Raw genomic sequence first — 19,019 nt, forward strand, 5'->3', positions numbered from 1 at the left:
TCCTTTTATTTATTAATTGACTTATAACCTTGTGTAAGTTTAAAGTGTGAAATGTGTTGATTTGATATATTCACATTTTGCAATATGATTACCACTGAAACTTTAGCTAATACCTCGATCATGTCACATATAATTATCATTTCTTTTTTGAGGTGAGAAGATTTATGACCTAGTCTCTTAGTTTTGAAGTACATTATTTTTACTGTAACTAGTATACTAAGCCTTAGATTTCTATACCTTATGTATCTTCTAGTTGTATGTTTGTACATTTTAAGTCATTTCATTTTTTTTAACCTCATATGTATACTGAGAATGTTGAGTCAAACATTGAGTCAATGGGCTTAGGTCCATGGCCTGTGAACTTATTTTATACTAGATAAAATTTAAATTTTACCTTATAGTTCTCTTGTGGAACAGTGGGTTAAGGATCCAGCCTTGTCACTGCAGCAGCTTGGGTTGCATCTGTGGCGCAGGTTTGATCCCTGGCCCGAGTACTTCCATATGCCACAGGCATGGCCAAAAAAAAAATTTAAGTTGTACATCTGTGCTTAAACACTGTCAACATGAAAAAGAAAATGACACTTGAAAGTATTATCTTTTAGTGGTCCCAAAGACATCCCCTAAATAAAAGGTCAGAAAACCAATTGATTATGGATTAGAAAGATTTTGTGATGCATAGGAAAAATGAGTTAACTAGAGGAATTTTAATAGACATACAAGTCTAAGCTGTGGCCTGAAAAATATCCCCTGAATTAAAAGGCAGAAAATATAGCCAATAGTTTATGAATTAGAAAGCCTTTGTAATATTCATTACAATTCAGAAAAAAATGTGTTAACTTCAGAAATTTAAAAATATGTACCACTCTAAGCTAAAAAGGAAGAGGAGCCATTTGGTGTGGCACAGCATGAGTTTGGTCAAGCAAAATTATATTATTGTAGAAAATAGTAACTGCATATTTAGTGAAAAGAGTTGAATTTCTAAGTTTTAGTCTCTATATTTAGTTGTCAATTTGTTAATGAATATTTCTTTTTTTAAATTTTTTTTATTACTAAATGAATTTATCACATCTGTAGTTGGAAATCCTATGAAATTGGATTGTTATGATCATTATACAACTACAGGTAATGAATATTTCTTGATCCAGGAGTAAACTAACTTATTGAAACTCAAGACCCAAAGGTATATGGATGCAAATTTTAATATACAGAGATGAGAAATTTAGTTTATATTTGCAACACTGCTCATGTTATAAATAAAATAATCATTATACTAATCACCTTGTAGATTTTGCATTTGCAGCCTTAACCTTTCACACAATTTGAACAGAAAATTTGATTTGAATTTCACTATTTGTGTGGTTCAGGTTTCATTATTTTTTTTACACATGCAATAATAATATAAAAATTTAATTTTGTGTAAGTGCCTACTTTGAAATATACTTGAGGTTATCTACATAAGTACAATAAAGCCATAGATTATTAGTTTTGCAATCAACAGGAGATGCACTGGGGTGATTTGAATTCTACATCAAGAAGAATTGGATCGTCTTGGCACATCTTGTAGAATGCTTTAAAATTAGCACTATTCAAAGAAAAGCAGGTATCAGCCTATTAATTTGGCATTGCAAAGTTCAGTATTTTTATTTTTATACTGATTCTGCTGTGACCTTCAGTGCAAAACCCTGTGTGGCTTGGCATAAGAAAATAAATGAGGAACTTGTTCTCAAAAGTTAGTCCATAATAGGGTGTTCCATTCATGGCTCAGTGGTAACGACTAGAATCCATGAGGAAGGGTGTTCAATCCCTGGCCCTGCTTAGTGGGTTAAGGATCCAGAATTGCTGTGAGCCATGGTGTAGGTCACAAATGTGGCTTGGATCCCATGTTGCTGTGGCTATGGCATAGGCTGGCAGCTGCAGCTGTGCTTTGATCCCTAGCCTGGGAGCTTCCATATGCTGCAGGTGTGGCCCAAAAAGGCCAAAAAAAAAAAAAAAAAAAAAAAAAGCTAGTCCATAATAACTTAGAATCCATGTTGAGTTTTAGGTGAATTGGATCTTCACTTATCTTTTTTTTTTTTTTTTCCTGTTTTGGAAGCATAATAAGCAGTGCAAAGTACTGAGTTAATGAGAAGACATAGATGATGCATAGCTGAGTTAAGGAGGAGACATGGCAATGTATTAAATAAAGAAACATTTAAATATTTACTTAATACTTATAGAACACATTATCCTTCAATTGACTCTATTGATAAATAGAGCTGATTATCTCCAAATGAATACCTTAAAAATGCTCTCAAATCTAGAATTCCCTTAAAGATCCAGTGTTGTCGCTACTGTTGCACTAGTCCAGTCCCTGGCCTGGGAACTTCCACATGCCTCAGGCACTGCCAAAAAAAAAGAAAAAGAAAAGAAGTTATCAAATCTTATTAATCCTCTACATTATGATCTTTCAGAAATTTCATTGAAGTAGCTTTATTATGTGACTTTAAAAATTATACATAATAAATCAACTATAATCATTATTACTTTATTGAAGTAAATGGCAGTTATAGATTGATACATGATACTTGATCAACAAACATTAAGCCAACACTCTCAATTTTGTGGTGAGCTCTGTTGACCTTTAAGCTACTAAGTATTATTTATCAGTAATTCTTTCACACTTATCCAGATATTTTCACACATGCACAACACTTATTGCTTGTTGAGTATTTAAACACTCCTGTTAGGATTATGAACAAAATGTTAAAATACATTTGCAGAGAGTAATACAACATTTTTGGGTATTGTTATTGTGAAAAATTTTTGTAATTTTATGTGACTTATGTAGAAGCTGCATTTCTTACTATAAAATGTGTTTCCTTAATTTAAACTTTGTAGTACAAGAATCCCAGTAATTTATGCTGTTTACTAATTAATTATTCATGTTACTTTGCTAAAGATTTTGTTTGAGGTATAAATTTAGAAAGTAATATAAAAACCTCAAGTATGTTTCAAAGTAAGCACTTACACAAAGTTAAATTTTTATATTATTATTGCATGTGTAAATAAAAATAATGAAACCTGAACTATTAATTGTGTTTTAATTTATTAATTAATATATTAAATTGTTGAATACTTATCTGGAAAACAATTTTATTGGTAAAAGCTAATGCATCTTATTAAATATATTCATTATTTTATTTTATTTATTTTTTGTCTTTTTAGGGCCGCACCCAGAGCATATGGAAGTACCCAGGCTAGGGGTTGAATAGGAGCTGTCCCTGGATCCTTAACCCACTGAGCAAGGTCAGAGATCGAACCTGCATCCATATGGACGCTAGTCAGATTCATTTCCACTGAGCCATGACAGGAGCTCCAAATATATTCATTTTATTAGTAAAATTTCACTTTCAGTTACACATAAATTATACAGTCATTCTAATATAACTGGTTGGATTAATTAGTAAAAAAAAAAATCATTGCTGGTATAGTGATTGACATTGATCCTAGTATCTCAAATGACAAAGGCTATGCTTACTTTGATCTTGGAAAAATCTTGAGAAATGTGGATGCTTCAAAAATATCAGTGATAAACCTTTAAACTTTATGAAGCAATTGGTATTTAGGGATGCATTTGGAGATGGACTTTATGCAAAAAATTTTTGTAATTATAATGACTATTGATATCGTGTTAGCATATGAGAACTTATATTGCTTTAGAGTGGGAAAATGTGACCCTTTTTGACTATTTTTCATGTGATGAATTTAAGTATCTTCAGAGCTGAAAATTTTATTCAGAATCTGCTTATTGTCCTGAATTTTAAGGAAAATTGATCAATATTTGACTGTATTGGTTTATAAACCAATTTTCATTTTTCAGCTTGGAAGCTAAGTGTCTCCTGGGATAAGTTTTTAAAATGTTTGTTTTCTTTTTCATTGTTTCCATGTCACTTGTTTTACATCTTTTATTTGTGCCTCCTTATCCTTAGAAATAAGTCTAGACCAAGCACATTTATGTTTTTTCTGACCCTTTCAGTTACCAAATTAGAAAAGATTTTATTAACTAAGGTCTGGACCACACTGAAATTAGCCTTAAAAATGAAAGCAAGCACTTCATTATTTCTCTGCTTAAGGCAGGTTTTCTTTTTCACTCTAGTACATTAGATATTAAGGAATTGATCATCAATTCCATTAACAAATTGAAATATTGTGTGTGTGAATGTGAGAGAGAGATACTTATCATTGAAGTAAAACCATTACTTGAGTGGTGCAGGGTTGAAGAATTGTATTTAGAAGATCAGTCTTACCTAATGTGTCTTGAAAAAGAACTGTTTTTTTTTTATTTTATGCTTCAACTCGTATTACCATTAAATTACATTGCTTATAGATGAAACACTTTATGATGAAAAATAAATGTGTCGTGTATATGTCGACACTTACAATGCTGTGCATTGCTCTCTCATTAATCCATATTATTGTGTAGAAACATTACTTTCACCTCCATTGTTCTGTCTATCCCTGACCTATTGCTTCTCTCTAAACATTTCATACATTTTTAGTTTCATAACATTTGAATTTTATTCAAAATAGATTTTAAACAAGTTCAAAATGTTTATCTTAAAAATTTTTATTCTTATACGCATGTTATTAAACATATCAGAAAATAATTTTTACTCTTGGCTTTAAAATTTTACAAATAATAAAACTGAGAGTCATTTGTCCAAATCAACACATATTCAAGTGTTTATAAATATATAATAGACTTTGCTATTTGTTTTAGGCCAAGCATTATCTTACAGTGTTTTGAAAGAAGTCGCTTAATAATGCAATGCTGGAATTTATCTGGATAATAACTATAATGATCTCAAATCCTCCATTTCTAATGGTGAGAAATAAGTGAAATTTTAGTTGTGAAAATAGCTGTATTATTTTTTTAAAGTGTCTTAATCATGTTAGTGTCTGGTAATTTTTTCCCATTATTTTTTCCATATCAGACTTGGAGGAAAAGCAACAATGTTTTCCTTATACTACACTTCCTATAGGAGGTTCCATGATTAAAACTGAAGTTTTAGTAGAGACTATACTTTGTTACCATAGAAAGTAAGTGAGAAAAATCTATTGAGTTCTTGCAAAAATATTGAGTTCAATAATACATGGCTTTAGGAGAAGGACCAATCATTACTTCCTAAGAGGTCAGCATAGGCTTGATCTGACTTTAGAAAAACACACTACAGGAGACAGGTTTTTATGGGTTATCATATTCTACCTTATCTATCTTAGTTATCACATTATCTGCAAAATGAAGTTGAAAATATATTGCAATGTATTACAATTTACATTTATTTAAGTAAATTAATATAATGTGTTGGGAATAAGAGAAAATATTTATTGTATTTAATTTTATCAAACTCTCTTTTTAGCTTTCATTCCTGGACTAAAGAAAGGTACAGTAGAAATCAACACAAGTCATAACCACGGTGCATGTTTCATTTTAAAATGATTTTGTGTTTGTTTTTCATAAAACATTGCAATTTCAACTGTTTGCTTCAAATACGTTTTTAGTATGCTTAAAACAAACTGATATCTAAGAAAGGTATTCAGTCAGTTGGATATAACTGGATGCTTTTTCCAAGTTATGTATAATTAATTTTTAGATGTTAATGTGGCCCTATAGTTATTTTTGACTTACCATAGTTACTTTCAAATTACCTATGAATTTAATTTTTCTCCTCTGACAGTGTAAGCATATTCAGGATTTTGTCTGAGGATGCAATAAAGATATAATTCTGCTTTTCTATATTTTCATTCAAAATTGATATCTAAACTGTATATGCTGTATATACACATAACAAAATAATCAAAGTTTGCATTCATTGTGAACCAGTAAATAATATGCATTTCTTTGCCAAATTAAAATATGGAGATTACACACAAATCTATACTAAGTTAAGATATGGTCACAGAAAACAGCTATCTTTAAACCTGGAGTTTAAGCAGTCAGTTAAAATGTATATAATTGTATTGTGCTTATAAAGTTTTACAATGCTGCAGGGTATTTTGAATGTTCCAAATCTATTTGTTTTCTCTGTGTATATGCTCTCTTTTCTTTACTGTCTACTTCATACTTCAGGATGGATCTATCTTATTGTTTCATTGTTGTTTAAGACAATGTATCATTTCACTTCATATATTTTTTCCAAGAGGAAATAACAAAGAATAAATTTTTCTGAAATCAGTCATAAAAATCTAATTTGTTATGTAAGGAACTTGCTCTTTAATCTTTACTTTTCACATATCATTAGTACTAATAGCAATCTTTATTATTTTTTGATATTTTAAATGTTTTTGCAATGTTGCCTTGGTCTTTTTATATTGCATTGGAGTAGTTCTCTTGTGATCTTATATAATTACTTCTAACATCCATGACACATTTTTGACCATCCTCTAAATAGCGAAGTTTCAAGCTAAATATTTTACTCCTCAGGAAAGTCTTAATTATTAAATGGTTAACATGGGTTATTCAAGGGAAAGTGGAAGCATTGTATGTACTTTTCATTGTTTTTCTCTCCTCATTAATTTTTAGGTATCCTCTGATAGATACTGTTCAGATTCTACAGCTATATAATCATCATAGAGATGTATTTGTGGTTGTGATACAAAGTCAAAATGTTTTGATCATAATTATTCAGAGGTATAGTGGAATGAGCATTTGAATGTGAGCTGGGACATCTTGATGTCTAATGACCTGACTAGATGCTTACACTTGGCCAAGCCTTTAAACTTAAGAGTCTTCATTTCTTTTTTCCTTTATTAAAAAAAAATGTAATAATCATAATTATGCTTAAGCCTTAAAGAGAAGTCATGTTGCTGAAACATATGAATATAATAGTAAGAAAAAGAATAAGAATAAGAAACAAAAAATCCGAAACAGCGTATATACTATTTTCTATACACTGCCACAATAATCAACAAATGTCATAATCTACACCACTTCTATGTATAAATTCTATCATCTTATCTATTTTTTGCAGAGGTAGAAACTGAGGCAAAGGAAGGTTAATTAATATAAAAATTCATTTGATAATTTTAAAGCACTATATCTGTATAAAACACTATTATTTAGATTTTTGAACTTTCATCAATACACAAATAAGTAATGATCATTGCAATTAAACCCATATTTTAAATTTTGCTGTAATTGAAAGCTATTTATTTAGTATATTCATAATGCATCTGGGATCTTACTCTGAGCTGCACTGAAACACCATAGTGCCTTTTGTGGCTATATTTTATGATAATTTTCATACTATATCTTGTATATCCACTTTCCATCATCAGCTCATTTGAGTAGACTTGCTATTATTTAACTCGCATAATACAATTTCTTCAGCATATTTCATGTAATTAAATGTCAGCATAAAAGAGGAAAAAGCCCTCTGTGACCCTAATCACAAATTTCTAAAACTAAGATTATTTCATGCATTTAGCTTTTCTATTGAAGTCTGACTGATTACCAAGGATGACATTGAATTTTTTTTTAAATATGAAAATACACAGGCTCTTCCCCTCATAGTAAATTAGATATATACATGTGAATTCTTAGTAGTAAGAGAATTATATCTAATTCTGGTGTGCTTTACTTGTCCGCATGGAAGAAATTGCAAACACATACTTGTCAAATCATTCAGAACAAATTCTTCTGTACCTCCTCCTGAGGAAAATGTATATTAATAAACATTTATAATGTAATACTCTAATAATTCTTTGAATTTGTAAGTGTAATTTCTTTTTTTGTGGACATGGACATGGTTTAACATAAGAATAAGAGTTTCAGATATAATATATTAATTACATTTTCTGTTTTCATTGAGGTCTAGGGTTTGAGCAATAGAATGCCAGTGATTTTGTCTACCTGCAATCATTTGTTGTCCACAGTAACACTCAGCTATCTAAGCTGATTGTTTGCATATCTTTACAGTATTTTATTACATAACTTTTACCCTCTTGGCCCTTAGATAAGTCTCGGAGGTCTCTTCTTGAGCTAGGTTTCTATATTTATTGTCAGTACTCAAGATTCAGCTGTAATTTAGAAGTTCATTACTTTAGACTTGGAATGTTGAATTTGAGTCTGGAGAAACTGTTTAGGGATGAGATTGTGGGGGAAAACAGGTTGAGGTGGAAGCTTCTAGGAGAGACTAGGAAATTGAATTATCTCTCAGCCAAATGAATCCCCTCACTTATCTTCATCCAACTACTTAGTTAATAAGAATTTGTGAATATAAAATATAATTCATCCTCGTGCCTGATACATGTGGAGTTTTTCATATGGCAATTAGTAAAAAAGTATTGTCTTTTCACAAGGTATCTATTTTCATGGCCCAGAGTTAATGAAAATGCATGATGTAAGTTTCAAATGAAAAATTTATAGCATTGGCCATAATATTAATCACTTCATGCTAATTTAGTATCTGCCTAAATTTTCAGACAAATGACAAAATCACTATACCTTTTTGTTAGTTTTGTATTAAATTACTAATAATTGACAATAGTTTATGAATGTCATAGAACAATACTTGTAAAAGAACTTGTCTTATGAAGCATTTGCATATTTTACCATCTAAAATTGCCTTCTTTAGATAATATATAAGTTCATTCCACCATATTATATATTATACATTGACACATAGAACTATAACAAATGTGCTTTATAATAAAATTATATTGCTTTTTTAGTTTATTTATAATGAAGGAAAAAAGAAACAAATGTAATATTATTTATCATGCAAAAGTAGACTAGGGAAGAAAAATTAGTATCTTTTTGAGGCCATGCAGTGTATGAAAGTTAGAAAATGGGTGAGGTACTACAGTCTGATAATTCTGATTAAAACCTCTTGGCATAGCTTTGAAACCATGTATAATTTGTAAGTAGAAAATGCATTTGTTAAACTTCATACTCTGGGTTTATACTACTGTTCTTTTAAAGATCTATGTAGGAGAAATAAATGGTATTGGTAAGTGACATATAGTCAGCTGCTCATTAGCAAATCATGGCTCAAACATTTAAATGAGCCATAAGCATTATTTCTGCTACAGCTAATTAAAATAGTAATCCTCATTTCATAAAGCATAAATTTAATACACATCACTTCTATTACATTGTCTTGAAATTGATACTATTTGACCGACACAGTAAAATGACAAAATATTACATTTTTTTGACTTTGCAGATGTCTTATCAAAAGCTGGGTCTACCATGAGGCAGAAATTTTTGGTTGAAACATAACTTTACAAATGGTGTTTTTTTCTAGTACGCACACACACAGAGCAATTGATTGTTGAAAAGGCCATTTTCTCATTAGGTAAATTGTTGATCTGAGAATATAACCCAGGAGTCTTGAATATCAAGTGATTTATTACTATTGATTTTGATCAGCACTGTCAAGTGGAAATATTATAAGAGACTCATGTAATTTTAAATTGTCTAGGGGCTACATTTAAAAAAGCAAAACAAAAAAAAAGGTGAAATCAATTTTAGTAATATATTTTATTTAACCCAAGATATCATTATGCAAAATATCATTATTCCAACATGTAATTAATATAAAATTATTAATGAGATAGTTTACATTTCTTTTCATAGTAAATCTTGAAATCTGGCATGCGTTTTATGTGTAAAGCACATCTCAATTCCAACTAGCCACATTTTAAGAGCTCAGTAGCTACCTGAGACCAGTGGATACTATATCAAAACAATTTCAGATCCCTCTCAAAGACTAAGGATTTGGGATTGGGCTGTAGAGAAAAAAAAGGGGGGGGGGCTTGGTATACACTGGATTGATATTATACCTTGATGAAAAACAAACAAAAAAAAAAACCCTCAAAGTCCTTGAATTTATACTTATCCATCTGAGAATATTTTCCCCCTGGCTGGTCAAATTTCAAAGAAAAAAGGAAACATTTGGGAAAGATACTCTTGTTGATCTTTGCTGCCATGAGGGATAAAAAAATGTCCAATGTGAAGCGGCAAAAGGGCTGCATAGATCAAAGTCAGCACTTTGAATTGTAGACTTTGTGTCCTATGTTTGAGGTTCTTAAGAGCCACAACCCACTGCAATTTGTTCTTGAAATTCTTGAGTAGTTTTCAAGAGGAGTCCTCAGTAGAGAACATTGATTGATGCTTGCTCATCTTGGAGCATGGATGATTTCAAAACATGTATTGTATACGGTTTTATAATAATCAGTATGAATCACTACCAGAACTGGAGCCAGTAGGCTAAAGTTTCTTTCGTCCAGTTCATAAAAAAAATGTGGTACTTTAATTTTAAGAGATTAGTAATATAATTTACCATGGTAACGTGAATGTAAGATTGTGAACTTCTAAGAACATGAAATAAGAGCCTGTAATCTCCTAAACAAATCTAAAATATTTATATAATAGATGTATACATGTGGTATTCATGGTCTACATATTCATAGGGTGTATTTCCTAGACTTCGCAGGTTAAAAAATGACTTTAAGCAGTGCTGTGTGCCAGAAACAAATTTGGCAAGGTATTTTGAAAATGATCATCATTCCAAAATAAAGATCCAAGAAATTATAGTATATCAAACATATAACTATAAACCTGAGGCCATACAGTTTAGGACAAAACATATGACTACTCATTAATCAAAGAAATAGGCTTCATTTTAATTTTTATGCCTGAATATCTGTGTAATTTGTGGCAAGATTAGTTCTAAACATTTCTAGTAAAAATGTTTAGTTGAAATACTGAAATTAGTTCTCATAGAGCACTTTGGAAATTACTGTTACTCTTGGTTAGTTTTACAAAATTTTCAATTCTAGAGTGATTCTGTTGTCATTAATTTACATATAGCTCTTGAAAGAAAAGATGATTGCAGAATGCAGGATGTATGGCATTAAGTCATCGCTATTATCTTTTTTAAAATATCCATTTTGATGATAATGATAATAATCACCAACTTTTAATGAGCAGATATAAAACATTGTTCACATTTCAAAGTTCACATTTCAAAGTTCACATTTCAAAGTTGCAACAGATGAAGTCTATCACTTTCAAACAATGGGTTATTTTTAAATAGGTGTTTACATGATTTCCTCTAACAGTTATTCATCAAACTGGCTTATATTAGTAGATATAGTCCTATTGTTCCTTTAATGTTAATGCACCTTGAGAATAAAGAGTTCCCTAAAAGGCTTACACAGTCCTACCTTTTTCTCCCAACCCTCCCATTCACAGACCTCTTGACAGCTTATTCGACAATCTTTCTTGAGCATCTGGTACATGCCAGGCACTATATTAATTCCCTTCCTTCATCCTCTAATCTCTCCCCAATAGGCAAGGGATGACATGGGAGGAATTTACTAGTATAGTCATAGTTATAGATGGAAGTTAGAGGCAGAGGTGAAACTATTTATTCATAAATATGTGAAATTAAGATTTTTTAATATTATTGTTCTACGGTATTCTATGTAGGACTTTGCTTTAGGATAACATAGAGATAAATTTTGAATGGAATTTCTAGGGAAAAACATACATTTTACAACATTTTATCAAAATATTCAGATGCAGAAAGTATTAGCCATAGTCTGCCTGAATAGATCACTTTGAGAATGTACTCTTGCATGCCTCCTATAAGACTGCATTTCATTTAAAAAGCAAAATAGTATGTAAGTTTCATCATGAGAAATGATATTGGAATTTTGTTTAAAACTGTATAAACAAACCTAGTTTTTAATCATATATACTTTTGCATATTCTTCCACATTTTTCAAGCTGCTAAAACCATCAGGATTGATTTAGAGTCAGATAATAGAACTACTTAACTTGGTAATCTGATTGCTCAAATCTAAAATCATTCCTTTTCCATAGTTATCAGTAACTGCTTGGCCTGATTTAATTCATTTTTGAGGTTAGCGCTATGACCTCCTAAGCTTAATATTTTATTATAATTACTTGATGCTCAAAAAAATGCAGTTTTAAAAAGAAAATACTACCAAAGCTTTATTTATTCCATATGTTCTTTTATATTTTCATGCATTTTATCTATGATAATATTATAATAATAATTCTTATTTACACCCTAATGGAAATTAAAAATCAGCATTATACCATGCAAATTTGCTTGCTTTTAGAATTTACTTATTAATTAATACTTTCTCTACTGGAAATTATAAAATTATAAAATTATAAAATTTTTTTGACTAATTAACACATCCTGATTTTAAAGAATTTGTTGCATTGTTATGAGTTTTAGCTGTAATATATGTTGTAATTTCTTCAACTTTTCAATTTTCCCTTAAATACAATTATTATAAATGTTTGCTCTTTGAATGCTTATATAGCAGAACTATAATATGTTGATTTAATGTTTTTATTGAGATAATAATATTGAGTTGTAAGTATTCTTTCTAAATTCTGGATGTTAATAACATATAAGATGTGATCTGCAAATAAGTCCTCTCATTTTGTAGGTTGTCTTTTTATTTTCTTGATATTGTCCTTTGAAGTACAAAAGTCATTTTGATGAAATCTTATTCATCTATTTAAAAACTTTAAAAACTATTATAGTTGATTTACACTGATCTGTCAATTTCTGCTGTACAGCAAATTGACCCAGTCATATATGTATATACATTCTCTTTTGCATATTATTTTTCATCATGTTCCATCACAAGTGATTGGACATAGCTCCCTGTGCTTTGCCATAGGACCTCATTGCCTATCCATTCTTAATGTAACAGTTTGTATCTATTAACCCCAAACTCCCAGTCCATCCCACTCCCTCCCCCTCCACCTCCCCCTTGGCAACCACAAGTCTGCTATCCCTGTCTGTGAGTCTGTTTCTGTTCCACAGATAGGTTCATCTGTGCCATATTTTAGATTCCACATATAGGTGATACCATATGGTATCTTTCTTTTTCTAACTTACTTTACTTAGTATGAGAATCTCTAGTTCCATCTATGTTGCTGCAAATGGCATTATCTTGTTCTTTTTATGACTGAGTAGTATATTCTATTGTGTATATGTATCACATCTTCTTAATCCACTTATATGTTGATGGACATTTAAGTTGTTTCCATGTCTTGGCTGCTGTGAATGGTGCTGCAATGAACATAGGGGTGCATGAATCTTTTTAAATGAGATATATATATATATATATATATATATATATATCCATATATATCCAGGAGTGGGATTTCTGGATCATATGGTAGTTCTATATTTAGTTTTCTGAGGTGCTTCCATACCGTTTTCCATAGTGGTTGTATCCATTTACATTCCCATCAACAGTGCAACAAGGTTCCCTTTCTCCACACACTCTCCAGCATTTGTCATCTGTAGCCTTGTTAATGATAACTATTATGACCAGTGTGAGGTAGTACCTCATTGTACTTTTGATTTGCATTTCTCTAATAATTAGTGATATTCAGCATTTTTTTTCATATGCCCGTTGACCATCTGTATGCCTTCTTTGGAGAAATGTCTAGGTCTTTTGCCCATTTTTCAATTGGGTTTTCTGTTTTTTTGGTGTTGAGTTGTATGAGTTCTTTGTATATATTGGTGATTAAGCCCTTTTGGATTGCATCGTTTGCAACTATTTTTTTTTAATTCTGTAGGTTGTCCCCCTTTTTTTTTTATGGCTTCCTTTGCTGTGCAAAAACTTTTAAGTTTGATTAGGTCCCATTGGTTTACTTTTGTTTTTATTTCTGTTGTTTTGTGAGATTGACCTAAGAAAATATTTGTAGGGTTGATGTCAGAGAATGTTTTGCCTATGTTCACTTCTAGGATTTGATGGTGTCTTGTCTTAATGTTTAAGTCTTTAAGTCACTTTGAGTTTATTTTTATGCATGGTGTGAGCGTGTGTTCTAGTTTCATTGATTTACATGCAGCTGTCCTGTTTTCCCAGCCCCATTTGCTGAAGAGACTGTCTTTTTCTCATTTTATGTTCTTGCCCACTTTGTCAAAATTAATTGACCATAAGTGTCTGGGTTTATTTCTGGGCTCGCCATTCCATTTCTTTGGTCTGTATGTCTGTTTTTGTACCAGTACCACACTGTCTTGATTACTGCAGCTTTTTAGTATTGTCTAAAGTCTTGGAGAGTTATGCCTACTGTTTGTTTTTTTGTTTGTTCGTTTTTCCCTCAGGATTGCTTTGGCAATTTTGGGTCTTTTGTGGTTCCATATAAATTTTTGGATTTTTTTCTAGTTCTGTGAAAAATATCATGGGTAATTTGGTAGGGAATATATTGAATCTGGTAGATTGCTTTGGGTAGTATGGCTATTTTAATGATATTAATTATTCCATTCCAGGAGCATGGGATAGCTTTCCATTTCTTTGAATCATCTTTAATTTCCTTGATTAATGTTTTATGGTTCTCAGCATATGTCTTTCACCTCCTTTGTCAGGTTTATTCCCAGATATTTAATTTTTGGGGGTGTTATTTTAAAAGGTATTGCATTTTCATATTCCTTTTCTAATATTTCATTGTTAGTATGCAGAAATGCAACTGATTTCTGAATGTTAATCTTGTATCCTGCTACTTTGTTGATCAGTTCAAATAGTTTTTGTGTGGAATCCTTAGGGTTTTCTATATATTGTATCATGTCATCTGCATAGAGTGACAATTTTACCTCTTCTCTTCCTATTTGGATGCTTTCGATTTCTTTTGTTTGTCTGATTGCTGCAGCTAGGACTTCCAATACAATGTTGAATAAAAGTGGTGAGAGTGACCATTCTTGTCCTGTTCCAGATTTTAGCAGGAAGTCTTTCAGCTTTTAACCATTGAATATTATATTGGCTGTGGGTTGTAATAAATGCCTTTTATTATATGTTCCCTCTATACCCACCATGGTAAGAATTTTTATCAAAATTGGATGTTGTATTTTGTCAAATGTTTCTTCTGCATTTATTGAGATGATCATGTGGTTTTTGATTTTTCTGTTGATGTGGTATATGATGTTGATTTATTTGCATATGTTAAACCATCCTTGTGAACTTAGGATGAAACCCACTTGGTGAAGTTGTATGATCTTTTATTCATATTTTTTTTTCTTTTTAGGGCCACATCCATGGCATATGGAAGTTGCCAGGCTAGGGGTCGAATTGGAGCTGTAGCTGCCAGCCTACACCACAGCCATAGCAACGCTGGATCCTTAACCCACTGAGCAAAGCCAAGGATCGAACCCATAACCTCATAGTTCCTAGTCAGATTCGTTTCCACTGCACCACAACAGGAACTCCTATTCATCTATTTTTAATTTGGCTGATTATGCTTAGGTTTTATATCAAGTTATCAATATCTATTACGAAATCTTTAAGAATTGCACCCATGTTTTCTTCAAAAAACTTTATAGTTTTTAGCTCTTACATTTATCTTTGATTCATTTTGAGTTAAAGTTTGGATATGGTGTGAGATAAGGGTTCAACTTCATTTTTTTTTTGGTACGTGTAGATCAAATTTTTCCAGCAGCATTTGTTGAAAAGACTATTCCTTACCCATCGAACTATCTTGGCATTCATTTCAAAAACTGAGCAAAGTGAATGGGTTTATTTCTGGAATGAAATTGTGGTCCATTAATCTACATGTCATGATTGTGCCACAGTGTCTTGATTATTATAATTTTGCTATAAGTTTTGGAATCAGAAAGAATTCCTCCAAATTTGTTCTTCCTCTTAAAGATTATTTTGGCTAATCTGGATCTCTTAAAGTTCCATAAGAACTTTAAGGATGGCAAGTCAATTTCTTAAAAGAATCAGCACAGATTTTAATAAAAATTGTGTTGGCTATGTAGATCAATTTAAGAAGTGTTACCATTTTAATAATATTAAGTCTTCTAATCCATGAACACAAATATCTTTCAATTTATTTAAATTTTCTTTATAATTTTTCACTGTTTTTCAGTTTTTAAAGTTTTGCACTTCCTTTGTTAATATATTTCTAAGCATTTTATTATTTTTTTGTGAATAGAACTGTTTTTTAAATTTTATTTCCAAGTAGCTCATGGCTAGTGTATAAAAATTGACTTTTCTATGTTTATCTTATATCCTACAACTTTGCTAAATTATTTATTAACTCTAATAGTATTTTTGTGTATTTGGATTTTCTGTATACAACATTATCTCATCTGTGAAAAGAGAGTTTTACTTCTCTTCCAATATAGATGTCTTTAATCTCTTTATTGCCTAATTTGTTATGTGCAGCCACTGAAAAATTTACCTGCATAACTATCTAGTAAGCTGATGATTGGACAGTGCTTTCCTTAAATGCCTTGAACTACAAATCTCCTAGCCTTTGCTGAGAAGATCTTTGTGTCTGTTGAGCATGTCTTTAACACTCAGCCAGGCACTTTAAATCTCTGTCTTAGCTTTTACTTGGACTTATACAGAGCCTCAAAGTTAGCCAGAGGCAAAAGTTGAGGGCTTTATCAGGTCCTTCCTGAGAATGTAACGAGGCCTTCCCATGTGTGTTTGTAGCTACCCGAGAATGTATTGTGGCTTATCAAATCCCCTGTTGAAATTTCATCCCCCATCTTTTCTCTTAAGCTTTTGGTAAATCTATTGTATACTCCAACTGTTATCTATCTCCCTGCCCCCCAGGAAGCTGAAATGTTAAAACACTAGCCTGTAATTATTTTCAACAACAGCTCTCTGGAAGAAGGCTTTTAGAACTAGGTGAGCTCTGTATCATTCTAAAACTAGGTCTTACAGGGGATCACAAAACTGATAATATAATAACAACTCTTTGGGAATGAAGCTTTTCAAATAGCTTCAATTCCATTCTACTTTCTCCAGGGGCTACCAAGCTGCCCCCAGAATGTGGGCTGTTGTTTTTCAAGGCTACTCAAGCTGAATGATTGAGAATGGGTCTAGTATAAGTTAAAACATGCCAAACCTTGCTGTTCAGTCATTTTTCTTGAATAAATGCTCTGGCTTGCTTAAGGCTTTGGCAGTTTCAAGAGTTCTGAAAAAAAAATGGTTGTGGTATTTTGGCCAGTGTTTTCATGAAAGAGAGGATTTTGTGAATTACTTACACTACAATGCTAGCTGACACCACCCATTGAATCAGTTTTAAGTATGATTACATTTATTGGATACATTTCATCTATTGTAATATTAAAATATGATAAAGTCTATTTTTCTACTAGTTAAGGTATACCATTAGAAATAAAAAGCTAAAATAATAGCAATCTTTAACTGAATATATAGTTCTAAATTCAGTATCTTTTAATCCTCACATGGTAGATATTATCTTCAGGTTACAGATGAAAAAGCAAAAGTCAAAATACAATTTCTTGACCATTTCACAAAGATAATGTTGAAGCAAGATTTTGAGCCTAATTCTGTATGCCTTCTAAGCTAATTGTTTTCACCATCAAAATTTAATTATAAAACTATCTTAGTGCTTAAAAATCTTATATCTTGTGAACTATTGTGACAATATAAAATTTAGCTTTCAATGAAACAGGTGCTCAATACTCTGTGAACAGTTTTCCACAATTTAAATTGTGAAATGAGGAAATAAAAGAATTGGACTACATTTATGTTATTTTTAATAAATTCTATTATTTTATTAGCTAAGAATAGCCTTATTATCATGTTCACTGATGTATCTCTAATGCCTGGAATAGTGTGCCTGGCTCATAATGAATTAATATTCATTAATAAATTATGTATTAATTACCTCATATAGATTATTTAATTATTAATAAATAATTATATACTGAATTAGTTTATTTTCATTATTTATAGTGATCGAATATAAGAATATAGCAGATCAGAGAAAAATTTTTCATAATGAACTGAGATCTATGGTTCAACAAATATTCATGTTTATGGTACTAATTAATGTGGATTCTTAAAATAGCACAGAATAAAAAGTACGGATTTATCAAAAATGTGAGAATATGTGTAAAAATAACATCAGAGAGAAAGTTGGTGTTAAAATACACTTACTGAGGTTACAGGATATATAAAATTTTTCAGAAGGTAAAACAGAATATAGGTTCAAGATCATTGACAGTAATGGTGAAGTTAAATCAATAATAGCTGCTCTATTTTTTTCTAATGTTCTTTGGAATTGCATACATTTCGAGATCATTTACACAAAAGAAAATTAATTTTTAAATAGTTTTGACATTACATATATTTAATAAAGAAAATACTCATTTAAATCCAATTTTATAGATCAAAGTCAGTTTATTGAGTTTTTTTTTTTTCCTTGCAGAGCTGGTAGATCTGTAATGATCATTGAAAATGACTTTTTTTCTGAATAAAAGGTCAATTTTAGAATAAATTCATACATCTCATTATGAGAAGGTCCTTATAAATAAAGGAAAATAATGAATAGGTAAGGATTATGAGATATCTTGATATCATTCTTGTACGCTGTACCTTAGTCTGAAAATTATATATAAAACAAAATCAAAAGAACTAGAACAAAAGTAGTTTGGCATATTTTGGGAGTTCCCTGGTGGTGCAGAGGATCCAGCACTGTCACTGTAGCAGCTTCAATCCCTAGCCAAGGAACTTCCACATGCCAAAAAATAAAAAAAGACATTTTTTAATATCTTTAAATTGATTAAATGTTACTGCTTATTAAGAATTTATCCATTTAACAAGTTCATAATTTTCATATGATTAATGTTTCCAAGAATGCTGTCCATTCAGGTAGTAACAAGAAATAAGGTTACATTTTCTAATTTAATTTTTAAGTTTTCTTTAAAAAATTAAACTTAATAGTTACATAAATAACCAAGATAATTCATATCAAATAGCATTTTTCCTTCAGGAGTTTGAAGGAAAAGAGAATGTTAAACCTATTAGTTTTTAATATAAATAAGCAAGCAGGTAGAAAATGGTAGAAATACTTTTGGAATGAAGCTTTAGTAATGGCAAGTTAATTCCTGAATATTAATTTGGCTATTAGATTTGGAGATATACTGGGATATAAATAATATATATGACATATATATAAATGATATATATATAGAGAGAGATAGATATAGATGCAGATA

The 19,019-nt window shown here is 30.8% G+C and overlaps 1 protein-coding gene across 8 annotated transcripts in view; it reads left to right on the top strand.

Moving 5' to 3' along the window:
* The window catches only part of PCDH11X (protocadherin 11 X-linked), a 729,120-nt gene that overhangs the window by 597,339 nt on the left and 112,762 nt on the right, over positions 1-19,019 (top strand). For 5 of the 8 annotated variants that reach the window (XM_021080416.1, XM_021080409.1, XM_021080414.1 and 2 more), the window contains one exon: positions 5,400-5,423. The exons of the other annotated variants lie outside the window; for them this stretch is intronic. In XM_021080416.1, the coding sequence (XP_020936075.1) occupies positions 5,400-5,417 (18 nt within the window). In that variant the 3' untranslated portion in view covers positions 5,418-5,423. The remainder of the gene's footprint in view (positions 1-5,399; positions 5,424-19,019) is intronic. 8 annotated transcript variants of the gene reach the window in all.

Source organism: Sus scrofa, chromosome X (genome assembly GCF_000003025.6).
Source record: "Sus scrofa isolate TJ Tabasco breed Duroc chromosome X, Sscrofa11.1, whole genome shotgun sequence".
In the NCBI taxonomy this organism is placed as follows: domain Eukaryota; kingdom Metazoa; phylum Chordata; class Mammalia; order Artiodactyla; family Suidae; genus Sus; species Sus scrofa.